The sequence below is a fragment of the Carcharodon carcharias genome, chromosome 16 (genome assembly GCF_017639515.1).
Source record: "Carcharodon carcharias isolate sCarCar2 chromosome 16, sCarCar2.pri, whole genome shotgun sequence".
NCBI lineage: Eukaryota > Metazoa > Chordata > Chondrichthyes > Lamniformes > Lamnidae > Carcharodon > Carcharodon carcharias.
This window is the reverse complement of record NC_054482.1, coordinates 54,766,673-54,786,942: the sequence shown is the minus strand read 5'-3', so window position 1 is coordinate 54,786,942 and position 20,270 is coordinate 54,766,673. Positions and strand designations below refer to the sequence as shown.

General features: G+C 39.9%; 2 protein-coding genes across 6 annotated transcripts in view; one reads left to right on the top strand and one right to left on the bottom strand.

The window, feature by feature from the left end:
* Nucleotides 1-8,623, top strand: part of jak1 (Janus kinase 1) — a 159,648-nt gene extending 151,025 nt beyond the window's left edge. For 3 of the 4 annotated variants that reach the window (XM_041207570.1, XM_041207566.1, XM_041207567.1), the window contains 6 exons: nucleotides 323-515; nucleotides 1,475-1,599; nucleotides 2,652-2,824; nucleotides 5,234-5,351; nucleotides 5,449-5,559; nucleotides 7,136-8,623. In XM_041207570.1, coding sequence (XP_041063504.1) covers nucleotides 323-515; nucleotides 1,475-1,599; nucleotides 2,652-2,824; nucleotides 5,234-5,351; nucleotides 5,449-5,559; nucleotides 7,136-7,237 — 822 coding nt within the window. In that variant the 3' untranslated portion in view covers nucleotides 7,238-8,623. Of the gene's footprint in view, nucleotides 1-322; nucleotides 516-1,474; nucleotides 1,600-2,651; nucleotides 2,829-5,233; nucleotides 5,352-5,448; nucleotides 5,560-7,135 lie in introns of those variants that run through there. The other variant, XM_041207569.1, reaches the window with a different exon arrangement.
* A 7,603-nt stretch (nucleotides 8,624-16,226) lies between these two features.
* Nucleotides 16,227-20,270, bottom strand: part of raver2 (ribonucleoprotein, PTB-binding 2) — an 85,684-nt gene continuing 81,640 nt past the window's right edge. Inside the window, exon 16 of one of the 2 annotated variants that reach the window (XM_041207602.1) lies at nucleotides 16,227-16,555. In XM_041207602.1, the coding sequence (XP_041063536.1) occupies nucleotides 16,409-16,555 (147 nt within the window). In that variant the 3' untranslated portion in view covers nucleotides 16,227-16,408. The remainder of the gene's footprint in view (nucleotides 16,556-20,270) is intronic. The other variant, XM_041207601.1, reaches the window with a different exon arrangement.

Here is a 20,270-nt window from a genome sequence, read left to right as displayed (position 1 = left end):
GACAGTTGTCTTAAGAACTCTATGGTCAAGATCAGGCTATCCTCCTGGAAGGCAATTAACTCAAAAGGGATGACAGTGGGGATTTAAAAAGAAATTGTTGCATTGAAAGGAAAAGGTGAGATCAAAGTGGTTTGACCCTTTTCCATCTAGCAGCCTGGTCAACAACTGAGAGGATATTGGGCTGGTTCAGATTTGAACTCAAACTCCCCTCCCTTGCAGCTTCTTGATCACCGACTTGGAATAAACTGTTCAGTAAAACAGCATTTTTTTTCAATTAAGTTGGAGATTTGGTAACTGCTGTTCTTTTTTAAAATTTCACAAGGGCCATTTTGGAAAAGTTGAGCTCTGTCGCTATGACCCAGAGGGTGACAACACAGGGGAACTTGTGGCTGTCAAATCTTTAAAACCAGATAGTAGTGAAGAACACAAAGCAGATCTCAAGAGAGAAGTTGAAATTCTAAAGACCCTCTATCATGAAAATATAGTGAAGTATAAAGGAGTATGCACTGAAGAAGGTGAGTCCCCATTCTGAGTTTTTGCATGTTTTCTACAAAATAGGAATTATAAAACAAAATGAATTCTGTTTAAAAAAAAATCATGTGATTTCATACCAAGTCTGGCTTGAGCTTCCCTGAATCCTTACTTGGTAAGTATAGTACATGTCATGGTAGCGAAACCTGTAGGCCAAGGATTTTTCAGGTTCAATCACCAGGCTGGATTCAACTAGGGGAACTAACCTGGGAAAGCTGTAAGAGTTCTACAATTGGTGTCAGTTATCTTATGCTAAGTAGGTGGAAATATCAAAGAGTTCCTGAGTGCTAGATAGTCACACTTGCTGGAATTTGTGTGTGGAGTTTGAGTGAGTGTAGGATTGAACTTAACTCCAAAGCACTTTACAGACGTACAACTAGCTACTTGATACAAGTCCTGGCAATCTGCTGATCTGTATCACAGCAACAGACATTCCCTGCTGAAAAGTACACTTTTGTGGGTGTGTGCTGAGATCAGCAATTAGCTTAGCTAAGGCATGCTGACACTGTTAAAGCTCAAACATGACTTATGGCCTCTTAAACGTGGTATTGGAAGCAAGGGAACTGTACGCCACTTGAGCAATTCAACACCTTAAGAGGAGAAAGGAAGTAATTAAGAAAAAAACCCTAACCCTAACACAAGATTTGCAATGTTTCTGTTTCAATTGATTATCTGTTAAGCTGGAAATGTGAAATTATTCCATGAAAGACTACACAAGTCAAGAACTTATAAGTTCTAATATCATTCTTTGATTTACTTTGATGGAATAGGGAAGAACATTTCAATTAGAGGTGAAATGAGTTAAATTGTTGATAAAGGGGATTGCACATAATCTGTCAAAAGAACATGTTTAATGGGCCAAATTGCTTTTTCTCATTCATGTTCCCTTATGTATTCTTATGTAATTTTAAATTACATTTTCCTCTATTTGATCTCTTGCCAGGTGGCAGGGGGATGAAGCTGATCATGGAATATCTTCCAGCTGGAAGCCTTAAAGAATATCTTCCACGTCATAAACAGAAAGTTAATTTAAAAAGCCAAATTCAATACGCACTGCAAATTTGTAAGGCAAGTCTTGAAGTAAATTGTACATCAGTAACAATAACTTTCAGCTCTATAGTGAAGAACAGATTATATTGACTGTACCTGGACCAAAGAATATATTTCCATTAGTAATTTATAAAGTCTGACCATAGAGCATAGTCAGTATTTTATATTCAATGCTGTGTTTTCTATAATTGTTTCAAAAAATCACAATTTTATTTTCAAAATCCTTTTTTGCTTCATTGGTGAGGCCCTAACAGTTGTCCCAATCTTGTCTCCTCGGCAATCACACAATTGCACTTTCCAACAAGAGTAATTGGAAAGTAATCGGGAACATGAATCCTGGCATTATTTTTCCCCTCAGCCATCGCCCTCGCTCCTCCCTGAAGAGAAGCACAAATCTTCTGCCAATCATGCTCCCTGATAAGATCAGCTAATATCATACTTAGCAGTGTCACACTATACAGTGGAATTGCCTTGGAGAAGAGAGCTGGCATATTGACCATCTTTAATAAATATTGTTGTTGACCAAGAATAGTACTGAAAAATTGCTTTAAAGTGCCTATTTTTTTCACATGATGCAGATATCCAGTGTTCTGCCACTTCATTGACAGTTACAGATTATTAACACTGGTCATTCTGCATTCACAGCCTCTGTTGTTTTCAGTCATTCCACTCTAGGATGCACAGTGCAACTACCTATAAATAATATCATTCAGCAAAATAGCAAGGGCACAGAGTAAGCCTGGCAAGCCTTCCTGCAGATAATAAAGAAAAGCACCAGTCATGATTGTCAGAAGTATTGATTTACTTTTAACTATTGGTGGGAGATGTAAACTAGAAGCCTATGGGAAGGGGCAGTAGAGAGGGGAAGTGGGAGAAAGAAATCAGGGCATATGCCTGTTAGAGTGAGACTAATTGTAAGTAATATTAGTTGGGTCTGCCGATTATGGTGAGAAATCTGGAGACCAGGGTGCATAAAAGGTTCTTTAAAAAAGCATATTTACATGAGTTAAGCTGTCTTTACATAGAATGTTGACTTAACACAATAATAAGAATTGTAAACATTGCTTTAGGGAATGGAGTACCTAGGATCTCTGCAGTATGTTCATCGAGATTTAGCTGCAAGAAATGTCCTTGTTGAAAATGAAAACCGGGTAAAAATTGGAGACTTTGGACTAACAAAAGCCATCCAAACAAACAAGGAGTATTACAAAGTACAAGATGACTTGGACAGTCCTGTATTTTGGTAAGAGTTGACACGTGTCTTTTTTTTTTGCTCATCAAGGTGAGGAATGTTAGAAATAAGACTTCCTGATGCTCTGCAGGACACATGGGCAGTGAATTGATCCATAGTCGTGTCTGATTTGTCTGACAAGTGGGGTTGAATTTTCATTCTGGGGTCCCAATCCTGCTGTTGGAATGAAATGCCAGCAATGGGAGCCAGAGGGTAATTTTAAAGGAGGCAGCCTGAAGGAGTCATATCCAATTAAGAATGGCAGGTAGGCTCCCGAGTCTGGAAAGTGAATAGGAGGCTTTCCAGCAGGCAAGGATTGGCAGCCCCATTTTGAGGTGGGAGCTGCTGAAGTAGGGAGGAAGATGCAGGGGTGCCTGCATTCCTGATCAGTAGCCACAAATCAGGGAAGTATGGAGGCCAGAAGGGTTGGGGCCTTTAGAGATTAGAGGGAAAGCCCCTCCCACAGCTAAGGGCACTTCTGCAGTTACAGATGATTTTTGAAGTGGAGATTTCCAAATAGATTGGAGCCACTGGAGGCTGCTATGGTTTTATTGATGGCCTACTGATGTGACAGGCACCGATCAAAAATCCTATTGGTGCCGGGAGATCACTATAAGGGGCTTAACTGGTTATGTGCCATGGCCCGCTAGATAACCATTCCTAGTGCCAATCCTACTCCTCCATAATCCCCTGGAATAGGAATATGTATGGATCCAGCTTGACAGATTTTCCCTCCTGTTTTTGTTCCACCTCCGGCCTCCTGCCACTGGCCACTGAAAATTCTACTGATTTCTACTGATACATTATCAGCCTGTTTGGGCCTCATTTAAGTTGACTAAGAATGGAAAATTTAGTTCCTCCTCCAGAATGTTGACTATGGACATACGACACCCAAGATTTGCAGCTCACTCACTTCAAATGAGTGCACCAGTAATCCTGGGCCTGGCATGTTCAAATAGGTATTTTACAGATAGATAGGTGTTTAGATTCTCCATGGGCAGAATTTTTCCGTCAGCATGCTGGGGGTGGGGCCTGCTTACCAACGCGAAAATGACGCGGACTGACGTCAGGGGGACCCCCTGCCATCATCCCACCCCTTTCAAATATTCAGCGCGATCAGCTGTCCGCTCATCGACCTGTCAATGAACAATTGAGGCTATTGACAGGGTATTAAACCAATTAAAGGCCCTGCCCGTCCAACCTCAAGGCTGGCAGGCAGGCTTGGAGCCCCAGCGGGCTTCTGAAGAAACATGAAACCTCATCCACTAAGTTTCAAACACTGTCAGTTCTCTCCCTAAGGCAGCACTTAGTCTCAGGGAGATGTGGAGATGTGCACTCTTCCACGCGCATGTGCGAAAGAGCGCACTCCAACAGTTGGGGGAATTCCCCCTCCCCCCACACAGGAAGCGCATAGTGCTTCTCATCGGGTGGGCCTTAATTGGCCCACCCACTTAAAATGGCAGCGGGGCCCGTTTCGGCGGCGGCGATCAGCTGCCCACCCGTTGCCAAGCCGGTGGGGCCCACTCGCTCATCAAGGGCAAAATTCTGCCCCATGTCTTTTTGGTAAGTGATATTGCATTTTGGCCCAGTTCATCTTGTTGGAAACTTTGGCTTTTTAAAACTTAAGTAACAATTCTTAGAAATACAGATTTCCAAACATGCTAGATTTTTTACAGGTGAGAAAGAGCAGTTCATGAGCGCCATTAGTGTGGAGGAGCAATGGCACTTAAAGCATTCTGTTAGCAACTGTCATAACTGAAGCCATGAAGCAGTTAGCCATGTGTAAGGCAAGTCTCCTCCCCGGGTCAGATGACTCAGCCATGTGATCTCTTTAACACGAATAAGAGAGCTGCTGGCTAAAACCCTCCCTCACTTGGATACTGTACTAGGAGCTTTGGATGTTCAGGAGCATTCTCTGGGCGTTTTGGCAGTATCGTATGTGAAATTTGATATCTAGTATTTAATTCCAGCTGTTCTGTACTTGTTTGTTTCGTATCTTCTCACACACTTTTTCCACTTTGGGGAATAGTGTGGAAATGTTGGAAGGATTATCAGGTTGATTATCAACCTGCTGAACCTCTTTCCGTGGCTAACAAGTCCTGGGATGGGCTTTCTACTGAGTCACAAGTAGGTAGCACCTGAAATTATCAAAGGAGACCATTCTTCATCTCTATCCCCTTCTTCCCATAATATAGCTAACCGTACTAGCCTAAAAGCAACTGCTGCTAACAGCCAATGGTAAAAGTGGGAGATAAATGTTGTATTCCCTAGCACAGACATCACATACTTTGAAGAATAATATAAATGTTTTATGATTTCTATTTCATATTTTTAAAGTAAAATAGAAAAACTTCTGGGTGGTCAAAGGCTCTTTCCCTGCCATGTGAATGACTCAATACAATTTTTGGATTTGTTCTGCAGGTATGCACCAGAATGCTTGATTCATTGCAAGTTCTACATTGCTTCAGATGTGTGGTCCTTTGGCGTTACTTTGTATGAATTGCTAACATACTGCGAGTCTGAACACAGTCCAATGAATGTAAGAGACTATGCCTCCACCAGCACTTCCACTTGTGAATTACCCATGCCTATATATTTACAGTATGTAACATTACATATTGTTTTCATTCTGGCAGATGTTCCTGAAATTGATTGGACCAACTCAAGGTCAGATGACTGTCACAAGGCTTGTTCGGGTACTTGAAGAAGGCAAGCGGTTGCCATGTCCAGTGCAATGCCCTGACGAGGTACAGCTAATGTACATTTTATTACTGGTTCTTAATACTTCAGTCAGAACTGTTACAAAATTTTTAGCTCAATACTGTTTTAAGTATCATTTTCATGAAAAATTAAATAAATTTTAATGGACTTAAAATGAAGTAAAATTGAATATTACATGTTTGTTGTTCGTTATAGAAGAGAATCTTACAGTAACTTACAGGAAATGGAGCTATCCACACTGACTGATGTAGTTTTGTTGCTGAGTTAGTGACCATGCTACTCCTCTCTCTACAATTAACTGTCATTGGCCTTAATTTTTGGTAGTGGTGAAAGGGGAAAGAATGCTACTCCTGATCTCTATCCAGAATATTTATATATATGCATATCAAGTGAGTCACATCAGATACATGGGCTACTGCCATCCATTGTTGAAGCTCACACAAGGAAGGTGCTTGGGTGAGTTACCTGTGCCCATGGAATTGTACCCCAGCAAGATGTCCCCCAATATTCATTTGAGCACATTTAAAACAATTGCTTAATAATGATCATTTGAGAAAACTGGAAAATTAATTGCATTTACAGTATATGAAGGGCAATTCAGGAGACATTTAGTCCTTATCCCTGACTCAAACCAGTTATGTCAGCTAATGCAGAAAAATTAAATTGTATGATTCAAGCAAGTAACATAGTATTTCAAATAGCTGAATTGTCACTGTCATTACTATCTTATAGCAAATGGCATTCAGCAAAAAAAAATTATTTCAACCACATTCAAGACTCCGTGGAAGATTAAAAGGAGGAGAGGAGAATCATTCCTGTGAGGAAGGGTTAATATACTATAAAGACACCAATAACAATTTGGAATAGTAGGATTATAAATTGATGTGGAGCAATTTTAGAATAAGGGCCAATGCTGGCCATTGAAATAGACAATATAAATCAGCTTGATACAACTAGATACACTTCTGGCAAGAGAAAAGATTGAGGCAGTTGTCAAAATGGTGTACTAGCGCAGTTAACCTTTTTAAAAAAAATAAACTGGTGGGCCCCAATGCCATTTCCTTATTTTAATAGTCTGGGCTGAAACCAGGAGCCAGTGAAAAGTACAATTTGTAGGCAGACTACACTTAAAAATAAAGAATTGAATTTATATAGCATCTTTCACAACTTCAGTACACCTCGTGGTACTTCACAACCATTCTATTTCACAACCAGTGAAGTATTCTTGAGCTGTTGTAGACAAATAACAACCAATTGATGTACAACATGTTCCCACAAAGGGGCAACAAAGTAAATGACCAACTAATCTGTTCCTGGCAGCATTGGTTGAAAGATAAGTACTGGTGGACACCAGGAGAACTCCTTTAATCTTCTCCACATAGAAATCTGGGATCTTATGTCCATTTAATGCCTCAACTGAAAGACATCTCTGATAGTGCAATGTTCTCTCACTACTGCATTGAAGTGTCAGCCAAAATTATTGTGCTCAAGTCCTCCATTGACTCACTAGAGAAAGTGCTACCATTGAGCCAAGCGGAAGGTGACAGTCAGCTCCCATTCAAACAATTTTTAAATCTCCACTGTTATTTTGCTCATTTTCAGGTTTACTATCACATGAAGAAATGTTGGGAACACAGTCCAAGCAACAGAACCACTTTTGAAAACCTCGTGAATGTATTTGAGTCTTTGCTACAGAGCTTGTGAATTTAATAAGCAATGGGACGCTTGAGAAATACTGAATTTGACCAATGCAAACCAGTGAATGTCTTCAAAAAGGTGTCCATTTATACAGAAATAGTAATGTAGAAGTACATGAATCAATGTCCTATTTTTAGTGGAAATTTATAAAAGGCACAATTCCGATATGTAGCAATCTTTATTCAAATTTATTATTGAGTTTATATTCTTAGATGAAATTTTAACACAAAAGTTAGTTCTTTAACATTGCCGTTTAAACTCTGGATTTCTGTGGCAATAAATATCAGTTAGATAAAAAAATATTGCCATTAATTTTGTATATACCTACTGGATTTTTATTTTCTTATAAACTTAAGGTGGGCATAATTTTCTCAGTGCAGATGTAGGTCTTGTTGCTGAGAAAATATGGAAACATATATATATGTAGTTTTTAAATAGAGAGAGGGGGAATAGGCTTCAAGAATTCAAGTCTCATTTAGTAGGTCCATACTCAAGAGTATGAATTTCCTGCAAATAATATGGGAATCATTTATTCTAGGGATCAGTGGTAAATATCATCCAATTAGTACACCAGTTGGGCTGTTATATTCATTTGTCTGCTGGCTGTATTCCTCATTTCAGGTACTAAGATGGCTGAGTGTTTGCGGCAGTAAGCTTTGTTACGTCACAAGATTTTCTTTCTCACTAATTTTCTTCTCATTTCTAAGTGAGCACATTCAAGAGATTAGGGGCAGTTACTGTCAGCAGCCTCAAACACTTTATGCAAATGGTCATTTTTTATTTGGTTATCTGGTTAGTATACAAGAGTATAGTACAATCCTGCCTTCACCTGATGTGCAAACACAGGGAAGGTGGTTACTGGAATAGCAGTCATGTGCAAGAACCCTAGCAAACCAACTCAGGATCAATTGTAGCAAACACCACGGAAAAGAGCCAGCTCAGCACAGTCATTGATAGAACCTAGGAATTTCTTGGTTGTGTTATGCAGTATTACATCAAGGATATAATACATGAAATTTCTTTTACACTCACTAACCTAGTTATTTTAAATTAGGTTTAAACATGTACTGAAGGTAAAACTTCCAATTTACAACTTTAAACACTTTGCTAATGGTTGCTTTTGTTTTTATTTAGCATAATTGCTCTGCATAGATACCCACACATCTAAATTTGACAATGTGTGTGTAGATCTTCATTAAATGCTTTTGCTCTTAAAATTCAGGGAACCAGCAGCACCTTTAAATGGATCAAGGGAATTGATTAGTCAGGAAATCCTGAACTGCATTAATTTATCCCAATCCTACATAGTACCCACATGTTTAATATTTTTGTAATATAAATTTAATACTTTTAATTGTACTCAAATAAATCAATAAAAATTCTTAAAAAGCATCTTTCTTAGTGTGAACAAACAGATTTTTGCTTTTTTTGCTGTTGATCTTTCAATTGCTGGTCTGTACCTTGCCCAAGAAGAAAATTATTGAGTGGTAGGCATTACACCTGAGGTACCCACTCACTATATTGTAATCTTTCATACACATTTCAAGCAATCATCAGCCATTATAGTTAGGTGACCATGTCCTAACTTACTGCGTGAAATCTTATGCCCTTTGAAAAATTACTAGGCATCAACAGTTGGAATCTTCTGGGAGGTACCCAATTGACAGGGCCCAGTGCATTGCTGTCCAATTAAGGATGGTGAGCAGGTTCCTGAGGCAACAGGAAATTTTAGCCTCGATGCAACTTTAAAGACAATGTTTAAAAATGACACCCATCCTTCCATCCCCTGGAATTGTCACAACAGGAGTGCTGAAGTAAGAACAAAAATACTGGATTTCCAGCATCCATAATATTTTACTTTTGGTGTATGAGTACTGAAGTGTTAGGCTAATTGGTATTCTTGAGGTACAATGGTAATTGTTGTTGCATGTTTTGTAGTGGTTATAAGGTCACTCATTTATTCAAATAATTAACAGTTATGGAGATAATTACAACAAGAGATGCTTTGAACAGACTATGCATATAAGAAAATTGGATGGATTTCTAGACAGAAATTATTTCCAAAATATGGTAAGATGACAGGCAGTTCTGAGCTGCCAAAATGCTTCATATTCACGCAAATTGCACTATAACTATACAGCTGGGAGTGTGGGAGTGGTTCACGTGGACACTGCAAATGGAAATATTTGCCTTGGGGACACATAAGTTCAGTTTAAGTGGATCCTGACTGGAACTGCACTACTCCAATGCAATCCTCAACTATACCGATGTGAAAACCAGTTGTGCAAAAAATGAAATACATTAGGGTGAGAGTTAAACCTGTCTGGATTGACCAATGCAACTACCTTATTAAATAAGCTGGTGGTAATATCATCTCTGACAAGCAAGCGAATTGTTTCAATACAGAAACAGAAACCTAACCAGTTTAAGCAAATTAGGCACAACAGTTGTTTACGTAGAATAAAAACCAACATTAGATGGAATTCAGTGGTCAGGGATCCTGACAGAAAGACAGCTAACCAAACATGGGGACATGTGCATCAAGAACAGAAAATTCTTAATTGGATAGATAATTTAATGCTTAATTCCAATATTTATTAGTGTACAGCATAAAACAAATACATAGGGCTATATTGGAGACTGTGTAAGATTCTTAGATGTTAAAAAAAATCAAAATTAATTTTTAAAAGCAGTAATATTAGCATAAATTGATAATCTCTACAGAAAAGTATAGTTGCAAATATTACACATCAGTCTACCCTTAAATTACATTCCAAAACATTTCTGGCTGTATAGCACTTGACCATTTGCAAGGAACCTTAACGTTTATATCATCTGGTGCAATAAGTCAAAGTATTTAATTTGTCAGCTATGGGAATACAAGCAACTTAAAGTACTGGAAAACTCAGAACAGATCAGTCATGGGATGTCTATTCACCTCATATGGAGGGGAGAGCCAGAGATAAAACTTCAATCCACACCATTGGAATTTCCTAAAATGTCATCTTCCCAATTTGAAATACTAAGACAGACAACAAACTTGGGCATTGTTGCTATGACCCTCAATATTCAGACATGGCTTAAGCCAGTCTTGCTTTCTCTTCAAGAATTCCCTCATTCTACTGATGATTGAGAGTATACAGACGATACAGGAATTGGCCAGTTTAGATTTGTACTGCTGCTTGTGAACAGAACATAACTGGGCAATTTTCCACTTTGTTGGGTCGATGCTGTTTATAGATGTACTGAAACAGCTTGGTTAGAGGCACAGATACTTCTGGAGCACAGGCTATCATTATTATAGCTGGGATGTTGTCAGAGTCAATAGTTTGTTATATCCAGTGCGCTCATTTGTTTCTTGATATCACATGGAGTGAATCAAATTGGCTGAAGACTGGCATCTGTGATGGCAGGGACCTCATGAAGAGGCCAAGGTGGAACATCATCTCAGTTTTTCTGGCTGAAGATGGTGGCAATGTTTCAGCCTCATTTGCACTTACATACCGGACTTCATCATTTAGGAAGAGGGTAGTTGTAGATCTACCTCCTCCAGTTAGTTATTGTCCATCATTTACAACTGGATGTTATAGGACTGCAGAGCTTTGATCTGATCCATTGGTTGTGGGATCACTTAGCTGTACCATGCTGCATCTATTATTTAGCATTCATGTGATTGTGTTGTAACTTTAGCAGTTTGGCTCCTCAGTATAAATGGTGCTGCTCCTGGCATTCTCTCTTACACACTTCATTGAACAAAGGCTTGTCCAGTGACTTGATGGTAATGGTAGAGCGAAGTATACACCAAGCAATGAGGTTGCAGATTGTGATGGAATACAGTTCTGTTGCCGCTACTGGCCTACAGTGATTAGTGCCATAGCACAATGCATGATGTTCTCCATGAGAACAGTCTTTGTGGTGACAAAGTTCTATGTGGCAGTCACTCCTACTACTACTGTCATGGACATCTGCAGCTTTAGCTTGGTGAGAACAAGATCAACTAGGTTCTTGCCTTATTTGATTCTCACTAGCTGCCAGCCTGGCTCACGGCAGGTATGTCCTTCAGGACTTGGCCACCTTAGTCAGGTGTACTGCTATTGTGCTATTCTTGGTGATGGACATTGAAATCTCTCACCCAGGGTCCACGTGTCTGAGTCATGAGTTGAGGAGAAGCAGTAGGTAGCAGTCAGCTGGAGTTTTCCTTACCCAAGTTTGACCTGATGCCACAAGACTTCATAGAGTCCAGATACAATGATGAGGTCTCCCAGGACCACTGCCTCCTGACTGTATACTATTGTGTCTCCATCTCTGGTGGGTCTCTCCAGCCAGGGGGACCAGATATGCCCTAGTATATCATCATTGCGAGTGTAAGATTGTTTCAGCCTGTTTCTTGAAGTCTATTGCACAGCTCTCCCAATTTTAGGTGTTAGTGTGAAGGACTTTGGACGGTCAATTCAGATAGGCGTGACTATGCCACACCCACTGCCAATGGTAGATGGCCCACCCAATTTAGCAAAATAAGAGTCTGAATGTACTTTTTCAAAACTGTTTACACTTGCTTGTATACTTCCATGCTCACCTCCTGGATAACTTGCATCAAGACTGAAGTCCATGTCTGTCTAGTCTTTACTCACCACTCAAACCCTAACTCCAGCAAGATCAGGTTGACATTTTTTTGTGCAGAAATGTCTTCTCTTGTTTTTAAGTAAGTAGAAATTGTCACAGTATTCAAACATGATCTGACCAGAGTACTATAGTTTGACTTCCTATGTCATTCAACATTCTATTAGCTATATTAATTGTTGTTCTGCATTAGTTGGAGACATTCAAGTTGTAGATGTCCATCTGCTAACCTAATACAGACACAATCAAAACTATCCTGTTTGGTTCCCACACTACAAACCCCTTGTGGTTCACTCCGGCAGATGTCAGATAACATTCTAATCACCAAGATTGCCTGCATTCACCTCTATCTTGTCACCATCCTTACCTCATCCAATTGCAAAAACACAACCATCTTACACTTTAGCCACATCCAAGCTTGGCTTGTGCAACGCCAGGCTCCAGTTTCCTCCTATAACTTCAACTTCTCGGCAATTCTGATCTTGATGTTCTCAGTTTTGAATCTTGATTTTGTTAATCTCCATTGGCTTCATGAACATGTATATTCATGTCAATATCTTTATACTCAGTAACTAATCTCTCTATGGCCTGCTTCACCATATTTCTCCAGTTCTACCTTCTTTCAATTCAACCAACCTTACACCAAATTCTTTTTGTATCACCATTCAATCTTGCTATTTCTCTCCGCATCTGCAAAATCTACTTCAAAACCGACCTTGTAACAGCACCTCTGGTTCTATCCTCTTACTGTCCCCACTTGACTTTTCTCCTGGGTGGATTGGCTGCACCAGAGTCCTGGAGGTTAGTCTTTAACTCCTGGAGATGCCAAGACAATCCTGGAAGGTTAACAACCCTAATGTGAAAGCATCAAAAAATGCCAAGTGCCTCTCAAAAGAGGGAATAGCTAAAGAAAAAAGCAGCTGGCAGTAGGTTCTACAGCCCTTTCTGCCTGACTGTCCAGATCAGTGAGAAATGAAAGTATTGGTTGGTCTTCTTGAAGATGACATTGACGACCATCTTCGTGTAATGATGAGCTGCAGACAGAGATCCCACATATCTCCAGAAGACCCCTGGAATGATCCTGTAGTGTTGAAATACAGCACCATGGTGAGGTTCACCATTACAGGCAATGGGCACCCATCACTTCCTATGGATTCTGCTCCTGCGTCATGACACATAGCTGTGACTGCCCTCTCCATGGAGACAGTCTTCAGCAACACTACTGCTGACATTTACAAGAAGCTTAACCTCACAGTAGACCCTCTCTGGTGGGTAGCATTATCTGTGCACAAGAGGTTGGTTGTGTGCCTATCTCTGCTCTCCTCATTCATGCCCCCTCCAGCCTCATGAGCCTGATGCCCCTCTGGGTGCTGCAGCCCTCTCCCTCTGATGCTCTGGCACAAAGCCTGAGTGAATGAGCCCCATTGCAAATTGCTGCACGAACATCAAAGCCTCCCATCTTCCCTTACTCTGTGTGGCAAACTAGAGAGCGGACACAACCAGAATGCTTTCACTGTCCTCACCAAGTTTGGCTAGCTTTGAGATTGCTACTGTCGCTGATTACTGATCACCATCCTCCACCTCTCAATGGCTGCCAACTGCAGTCAAGACTGACCTTCTGCCGTGCTTCCAATTCCTTATAACTGGTGAGGCTCTGAAGCTCCTTAGTTCCCCGTGCCCCTTAAAATTCTAAAAAGCTGGTAAAATTACTTTTAATTACTGTACAGCAGACTTCATTGCTTTCCCAACACCTTCAAACGCAGCCTCCACCCACCAGCCTGGCCTCCTCCAGTAATATCCACTGCACCTTCCTCCCCAAGACGTCTACTGCCATTTGCTAGCCCTCTTGCTGCCCATCCAATATCCACTGCGCTGATAAAATTCCACCTGCAGATCATCCATCAAACCATGTTCATTTGTCTATTGACAGTAATCTCTGTTCCAATCATTACCTGAAGCTGCTCTTAAAAATCTATTGAGCAAAATAATTGTAATCAAAAAGAGCTAACAATGGCCTGGGTTGGGTTGTGAATTGTAGATCAGTGGGTGTATACATATGAGCCACAGGTGATGAACTCACCAACTGAGGAGAACTGGAGGAAGCTACTGGCTCTAGCAGGCCTACAAAGAAAATTTTAAAATATTACAAAAATGGGATAGAGCTATATAGTATAAATTTCCTTAGGCAATAAGTATTGCTGCAACTGTGACCAGAAGGACCTTTTGAAAGTTGTTAAACACCGCTTTAGAAGATGCTGGGCAAATTAGGATCAATTTCCTACACCCTTTACTCTGAAGCATAGCTCTTGTTCTCCCATTGGCATTGCAAATTGTGCTCCAAGACAGATGAATCAGCACAGACACAAACAAGAACATTGAATCAGCAGCTACAGTATAGGTGCCAAATATGATGTCTTGTTAATATTGCCAATTATCTCAGCTGTCCGTCCATGTCTGTCTGCATGCACAGAACCTCACACCCAATCATTACATTTTAAATGTTTTAGGAGCACCAGCAAAAACAAATGTACTCCACAAACTTGTGCAGAGCTTATTTCAATGTGGAAAATACCACGGTCTTAAGGGGCACCTTTAAAACTAATTGGTCATTCTACTGGAAGCTATACTCTTTATAGCATCATTACCCATGTGATGCAAAACTGCTCCACTTGGATAATCTTTCACCATTCCCCTCACTTGTAGGGTGGGGTTCTATTCCAGAGTTGGTTACTTTAGCTTCACTACATCACAAAAACCACTATGCAGGAACACTAAATTTGGAGTATTAACTCATGAAGAGACCATTCATTGGCCCTATGTCAATATTAATGGTAGTTTATGGCATCTTCAGATTATATTCAGCCCTTTTATAAGGAAGGAAGCAAACAATGAACCTACTGCTATTGAGTATTTTTCCCCTCAGTCCCCAAGCAAAAGCTTCATCTTTGCAGGAGGGAGACTCATGGATATTTCTATCATAAAACTGCCTCCACTGAGTCTACCAATAAGTAGACGTTTAAAGTATTAAATCCACAACTTCCCAACTCGCTGCCGAACCACCTTCTCTGACATAAGATGAGGAAGATTTAAGGCAGCGATGTAAAAATAAAAAAACATTTCTGGGCTGTACCAATAGGCTTAATTTTGTCCATAGGCAGAACAAAATGATAAGGGGTAGCAGCAAGCACTTCTGAATGCAACCATTTGTTTGTCTCCCAAATGCCCCTTAGAAACCTACCCTGTAAGCGAGGTCATGATGCCTTCCGGGATGCAAGTGCTGCCCCATTTATGTTGCAGAATATGAAGGTTAATGCCTTAGGTATCTTAAGCCAGTGCCAGTTTTCAATTTAAAACTACGAAAAATTCATCTAGTGAAAAAAATTCTTCCTAAAAATGACAAAGAAAAACAGAAAAAAGTGATTCTTTTAAGACGTTTACTTAGTTTACTAATCAAAAAAAACAAGAAAATAAACCACAGTTTATGATTCAAGTGTAGTGAAATGTACTCCTGCTTTTCCCTAGTCAAAGGCAGCGACATTTTTACTGGGACTATACTGCCACAGTCCCCAAACAATTCTAGTTCACTTACCAGTATTAATTCAAAAACAGAAATACATATATAATCAGTATTAAAAATTACTTCAAAGAGTAATCATCCCATCAATAAAACAAGGACCCAGCAATAACCTTCAAAGCAGCCAGAAAAGAACACTTCACTAAAAGGGAGAAAGTACTTCTGCATTTTAAGTGCTATATGATATAGTACACAAAAAAATCTAACATCTTTGCTTTGGTCAGTGGGAGCAGGCTGTACTGCATAGTGTAAATATACTGAAGACAACTACATCAAATATATAAGTCAGTTAGTGCAGTCAGAGAATAAGTGTTCATCCATGGTAAAAGCTCATTTTCATGTACATTAAAAACATTGCACATATGCAAACTGAAATCTGAAAAGTGCAATTCAATAACTAAACGATAGAGGTGTACCTGATGTGAAATGATTGAACAGAGAAAAACAGTTGGGAGGGAGAGAAAGAAATTCACACCTATTTTCCATGGCCCTTTCTTCCTTTCCTCCTACCAAACCCTTAATACATTCTAGAGTGAAATATTCAAGTGATTAAGCTGAAAGCTCTACAAATCTTCTTACATTCAATGAAGACTGATTGAGAGAAGTTAAAACTGGTCCCGCTCTGCATTAACCATAAAAATTTGAAACCAGATTGTGCAGCTGCCTTCAAAACAATGAGGTCAAGACTGCCTGTAGCAGGCATGAACCAAAATGCATGGTAATGTGTATTCTTTAAACCTGGTTTGGGTGTGGTGGGGCTTGAGGGGGGGGGGGGGGGGGGGGGGGGGGGGGGGGCGCCAGGGGGAGTCGAGATTAAAAAAGTTCTGTTCAACATAAAAATTTAAGGAGACCATTAAAACTTATGTTTTTTTAAAAATAATTTTTTCTAAACAAAATGTATTGACACAGGCAGTTTCACATTTAGAAGAACTATCCAGCAATAGGCAAAAAGAAACAGCAGCAAAAATAACACAGCAAAAAAGTCAAAATATCCTCTTTTTCTTGTAATATGAATCAGCATAATGGCCACCGAGGCCCTGTGAGTGCTGTCCAACATAGCCGCCATCTGGACTCACTTCAGGGGAAGGCAGGAGGTAGGAAGATGCACGTTTCTGGCCAGTCACTGGAGACTTAAGGAAAATAATGAACAATTTAATCTCAGATCTTGTTTGAAAAAGCTCATCTTGAAAATTGCTTCTATTAATAGTAAAACAAAAACAAATCACTGTGTTAGAACTCTTAAATGAAAACAGAATAGGTTTGGCAGCATGTGTGGGGAGAGAAAAAGTTACATTAGCTGCTTCTCTCCACACCTGCTGACTATTTCAAGCATTTTCTAATTCTATTAAAATAGTCACTGCTTTGACAATCACTGAAGCTCTTCCACAGAAAACTAGAATATTCTCAATGGCACAACACATTTCTCCAGCAAGAAAATTAACCATGCAGAACAGTAAAGTCCCAAGTTAAATGTCTAGTCTCTACTGAATTAAATCAGTAGTACTACTGTTGGTTTCAGCTCTGGACAAGAGTCAGGTAGGCAAGGAAAGAAAGCTAGTGTTTCTATTCCTTATCATTACCCAGTCACTTCTTTTGACTGGAAATGTGATGTACTTCAATGTTCTATGTTGCAACAGTCTTACTGCACTCCGCTCTCTGCAAAGAGCCAGAAGGTGCAGTCCTATTTTCTGTTCCGTAGATGTCCCACACCTCTAAGGACTCGATCATTGATTCCTAATGTCCACTGCACTTCATCTCCAAGCCATTTCAGGAGATGGTACGTCAATAAATTAAGAATAACAAACCATGCTCAAGCTGAGCTCAGATTTTAAAAAATAAAGCTAGTTAAGTGAACAGCACAAGCTTATATACAATGACAGTTGTAAAATGGCATGGTTTTCTAAAACTATCCTCTACTCCAAACAGTAGTGGGTATAATGAGAGTCCCTTTACTCTCTGTTGGGAACACCTCTCCATTCACTCACTTTCAGTTCCCCAGAACCAAAGATCTGAACTCTTTGCATGAGCTATCTAAAACCAATCCCACTATTCTCTTCCCATTGCCTTGCCTGTTTCTCAAAAAGACAATGATCTTGGTCTCAACTACTCCTATGATCATGCACGAACAAATTCTGCATAAACAAATTTCTCCTAATCAATCTCATTTTTAAGTGATGATTTTACATGGATTATTACAGATCCCCTCGCCAGGAAATAATGCCATCAAAACTCTTGATAATTTTGAAAATCTATTAAACCTAACCTCAGCCTTCTTTGCTCCAATGGAACTAATCCAAATATTTGTCATAACTATAGTTTTACATTCTTAGAACTAACTTAGCGAATTTACACTCAACTTGGCGAAGATTTCTGAAATAAAAACAGAAAATGTCGGAAATGCTCAGATTGGATACTATCCATTGAGGGGGAAACAGAATTAACGGCCAGGATTTTACATTGGTCAGGCAGGCTCGGCGGGAGCGGTCACAGAGCCGACTGACGCCCGCGATTGGCTCCACCTTGCGATTTCACATGGGTAGGCCAATGAGCAGTAGCGCGACTGTGCGGGCTGGGGAAGGAGGGAGAGTCGGGTCCAGTGCTCTTTCGCGCATGTGTGCGAAAGAGGGCTTCAATCTCCGAGGCATGGAGCTGCACCAGTGAGATTGAAGCACTTTTTAAAAAAAATAAATATATACATTAAAAATTTAATGAAACATGTCCCCTCATGTCTCTGTGTCACATGATATGGGACATGTTTTTATTTTTCAAAGAAAAGTTTTTATTTAATTTGTAATAGCTTTAGGAAACCTCATCCCGCTCGTGGATGAACTTTTTATTTAATTTGTAATAGCTTTAGGAAACCTCATCCCGCTCGTGGATGAGGTTTCCTAAAAAACGTAAAGGCCGCTTGGCCTTTTCGCCTGCCTTCCAACCATTAGGTTGGGCGGGCAACATAAATTTGAAGTTAATTTGTTCATTAATGGCCTTAATAGGCCTTTCAATTATTGCGGGTGTGCAGCCGACTCTGGTGTGCCCGCCAAATGAAATATCGCGAGACAGCGTGATGACATCAGGACACACACCCGACGTCATCACACGTCATATTATGTTATGGTGCGTTGGGCAAGTGCCCACACGCCAAACGTAAAACACTGCCCAATGTTTCAGATCGATGACCTTCCATCAGAACTGGAAGAAGTTAGAGACGCAACAGATTTTAAGGGTCAGGGAGGAAAGAACAAAAGGGAAAGTTCATGATAAGGTAGAAGGCAGAAATGATTAAGTGACCAAAAGGAGAATTATTTAATAATTCTTGCCTTCCCCTCTATCACAGACCTTTCCTTTCATTCTTTACCCCTCCCTGGTCCGAGTATCTAGACTTGCTTAAGACCTGTAATATGTCTAACTTTTCCCAATTCTGACAAAAGGTCGCCAACCTGAAACAATAATTCTGTTTCTCTCTTCACAGATGATGCCTGGCTTGCTCAGTATCTGCAGCTTTGTTTTTATTTGATTTACAGCATTTCAGTATTTTGCTTTAGCTTTGCAGTGCTTTCTATAAGAAGGGTGTCCAAAACTACATATGGCACTCAAAGGTGGTCTAACCATCAACTTGCAGACAATACTTTTTAGCATATATACTCTATGCCCGTCTTTAAGCAAAATTCTGTTGACCTTTTTACTAGTTTACCTACCTGCACATGCACTTTCAAGCAATTGTGTATTTCAAAATGTAGGCCTGTCTACTTCCCCATACCCTTCAGAATTAATTTTTTTTCCCAAATTGAAACTCATTCTTAGCACTAAGTGGCATCTGCCACCTGTCCGTCCATTGCATTAACCTATGTCCCAGAGTTTGTTACAGCCCTTCTGTTTGTCAACCTTCCTACTTCTATGTCTATATATTTTAATAGGGTACTCCCTATACCCAGTCCTTTTCCAGTTCAATTATTGTGAACCAGATTTCATCTTGTTTTATTAAGCTTTGCCTTTTGAGCTCATCACTCTTATCCTTTTCTATTTTCAAACTGAACCTAGCTATTACTGACAATTACTCAGTTATTCAGATTTCATCCCTTATTCATCCAGTTTATTTCTCAGAAGTAAAACTAAGTAATGATGTGTTACTGAGGCTAGGAATATGCCAATTTATTCTTGAATGCGTCCCCCCCTCCCCCCCCCCAAAAGGTACTACCCACTTTGACTACCAGTATTAAATTTTGGGGATCATCCAGTATTGTTGCTCTGTTGTTCTTAAACCATCTGCACATTTTTCTTACTCCATCCCCATACACATTAAAGATCCTACCTTGTCTAAATATCATCCATTGTTTCGTGGCCTCCATTAGAGAATTTTGCAATTTCCCTTCCTATTTCTTAATTCTACCCCTAAGGATTCTGATTTAACTCGGTCCAGAATATTCACACATTTCAGTACCATATTGGAATAAACAAATCATTCTACTACCTCCCTTTTCCCAATCTTTCCAACCCCATCCAAGTTTTCTGAGAATGTCATAACCTTCTCTCCAGGTACCATGCCCCGAGAGCGCACTGGCAACCATGGGCTTCCATGTTACTCTTCATTGGTTGTACATTCATCCAGTTTGAGAGGCTCTTAGAAAGATCGTTCTTTGTCTACCTTTACCTCTTTTACCATTGATCTTTCCCATCAGACTTTCTAAATCATGATTTATTACATGCCCAAGAAATTCCAACAGCCTCTTCCTGATCTTGGTCAGCAAAGTTCTTTCGATCTCAGATCTTACTAGCACCTCTTCATTGGTAATGTGACTTGTCCAAAACAGATTCATTATTAGCCTCAAAAAACACAATTCTTCAGCC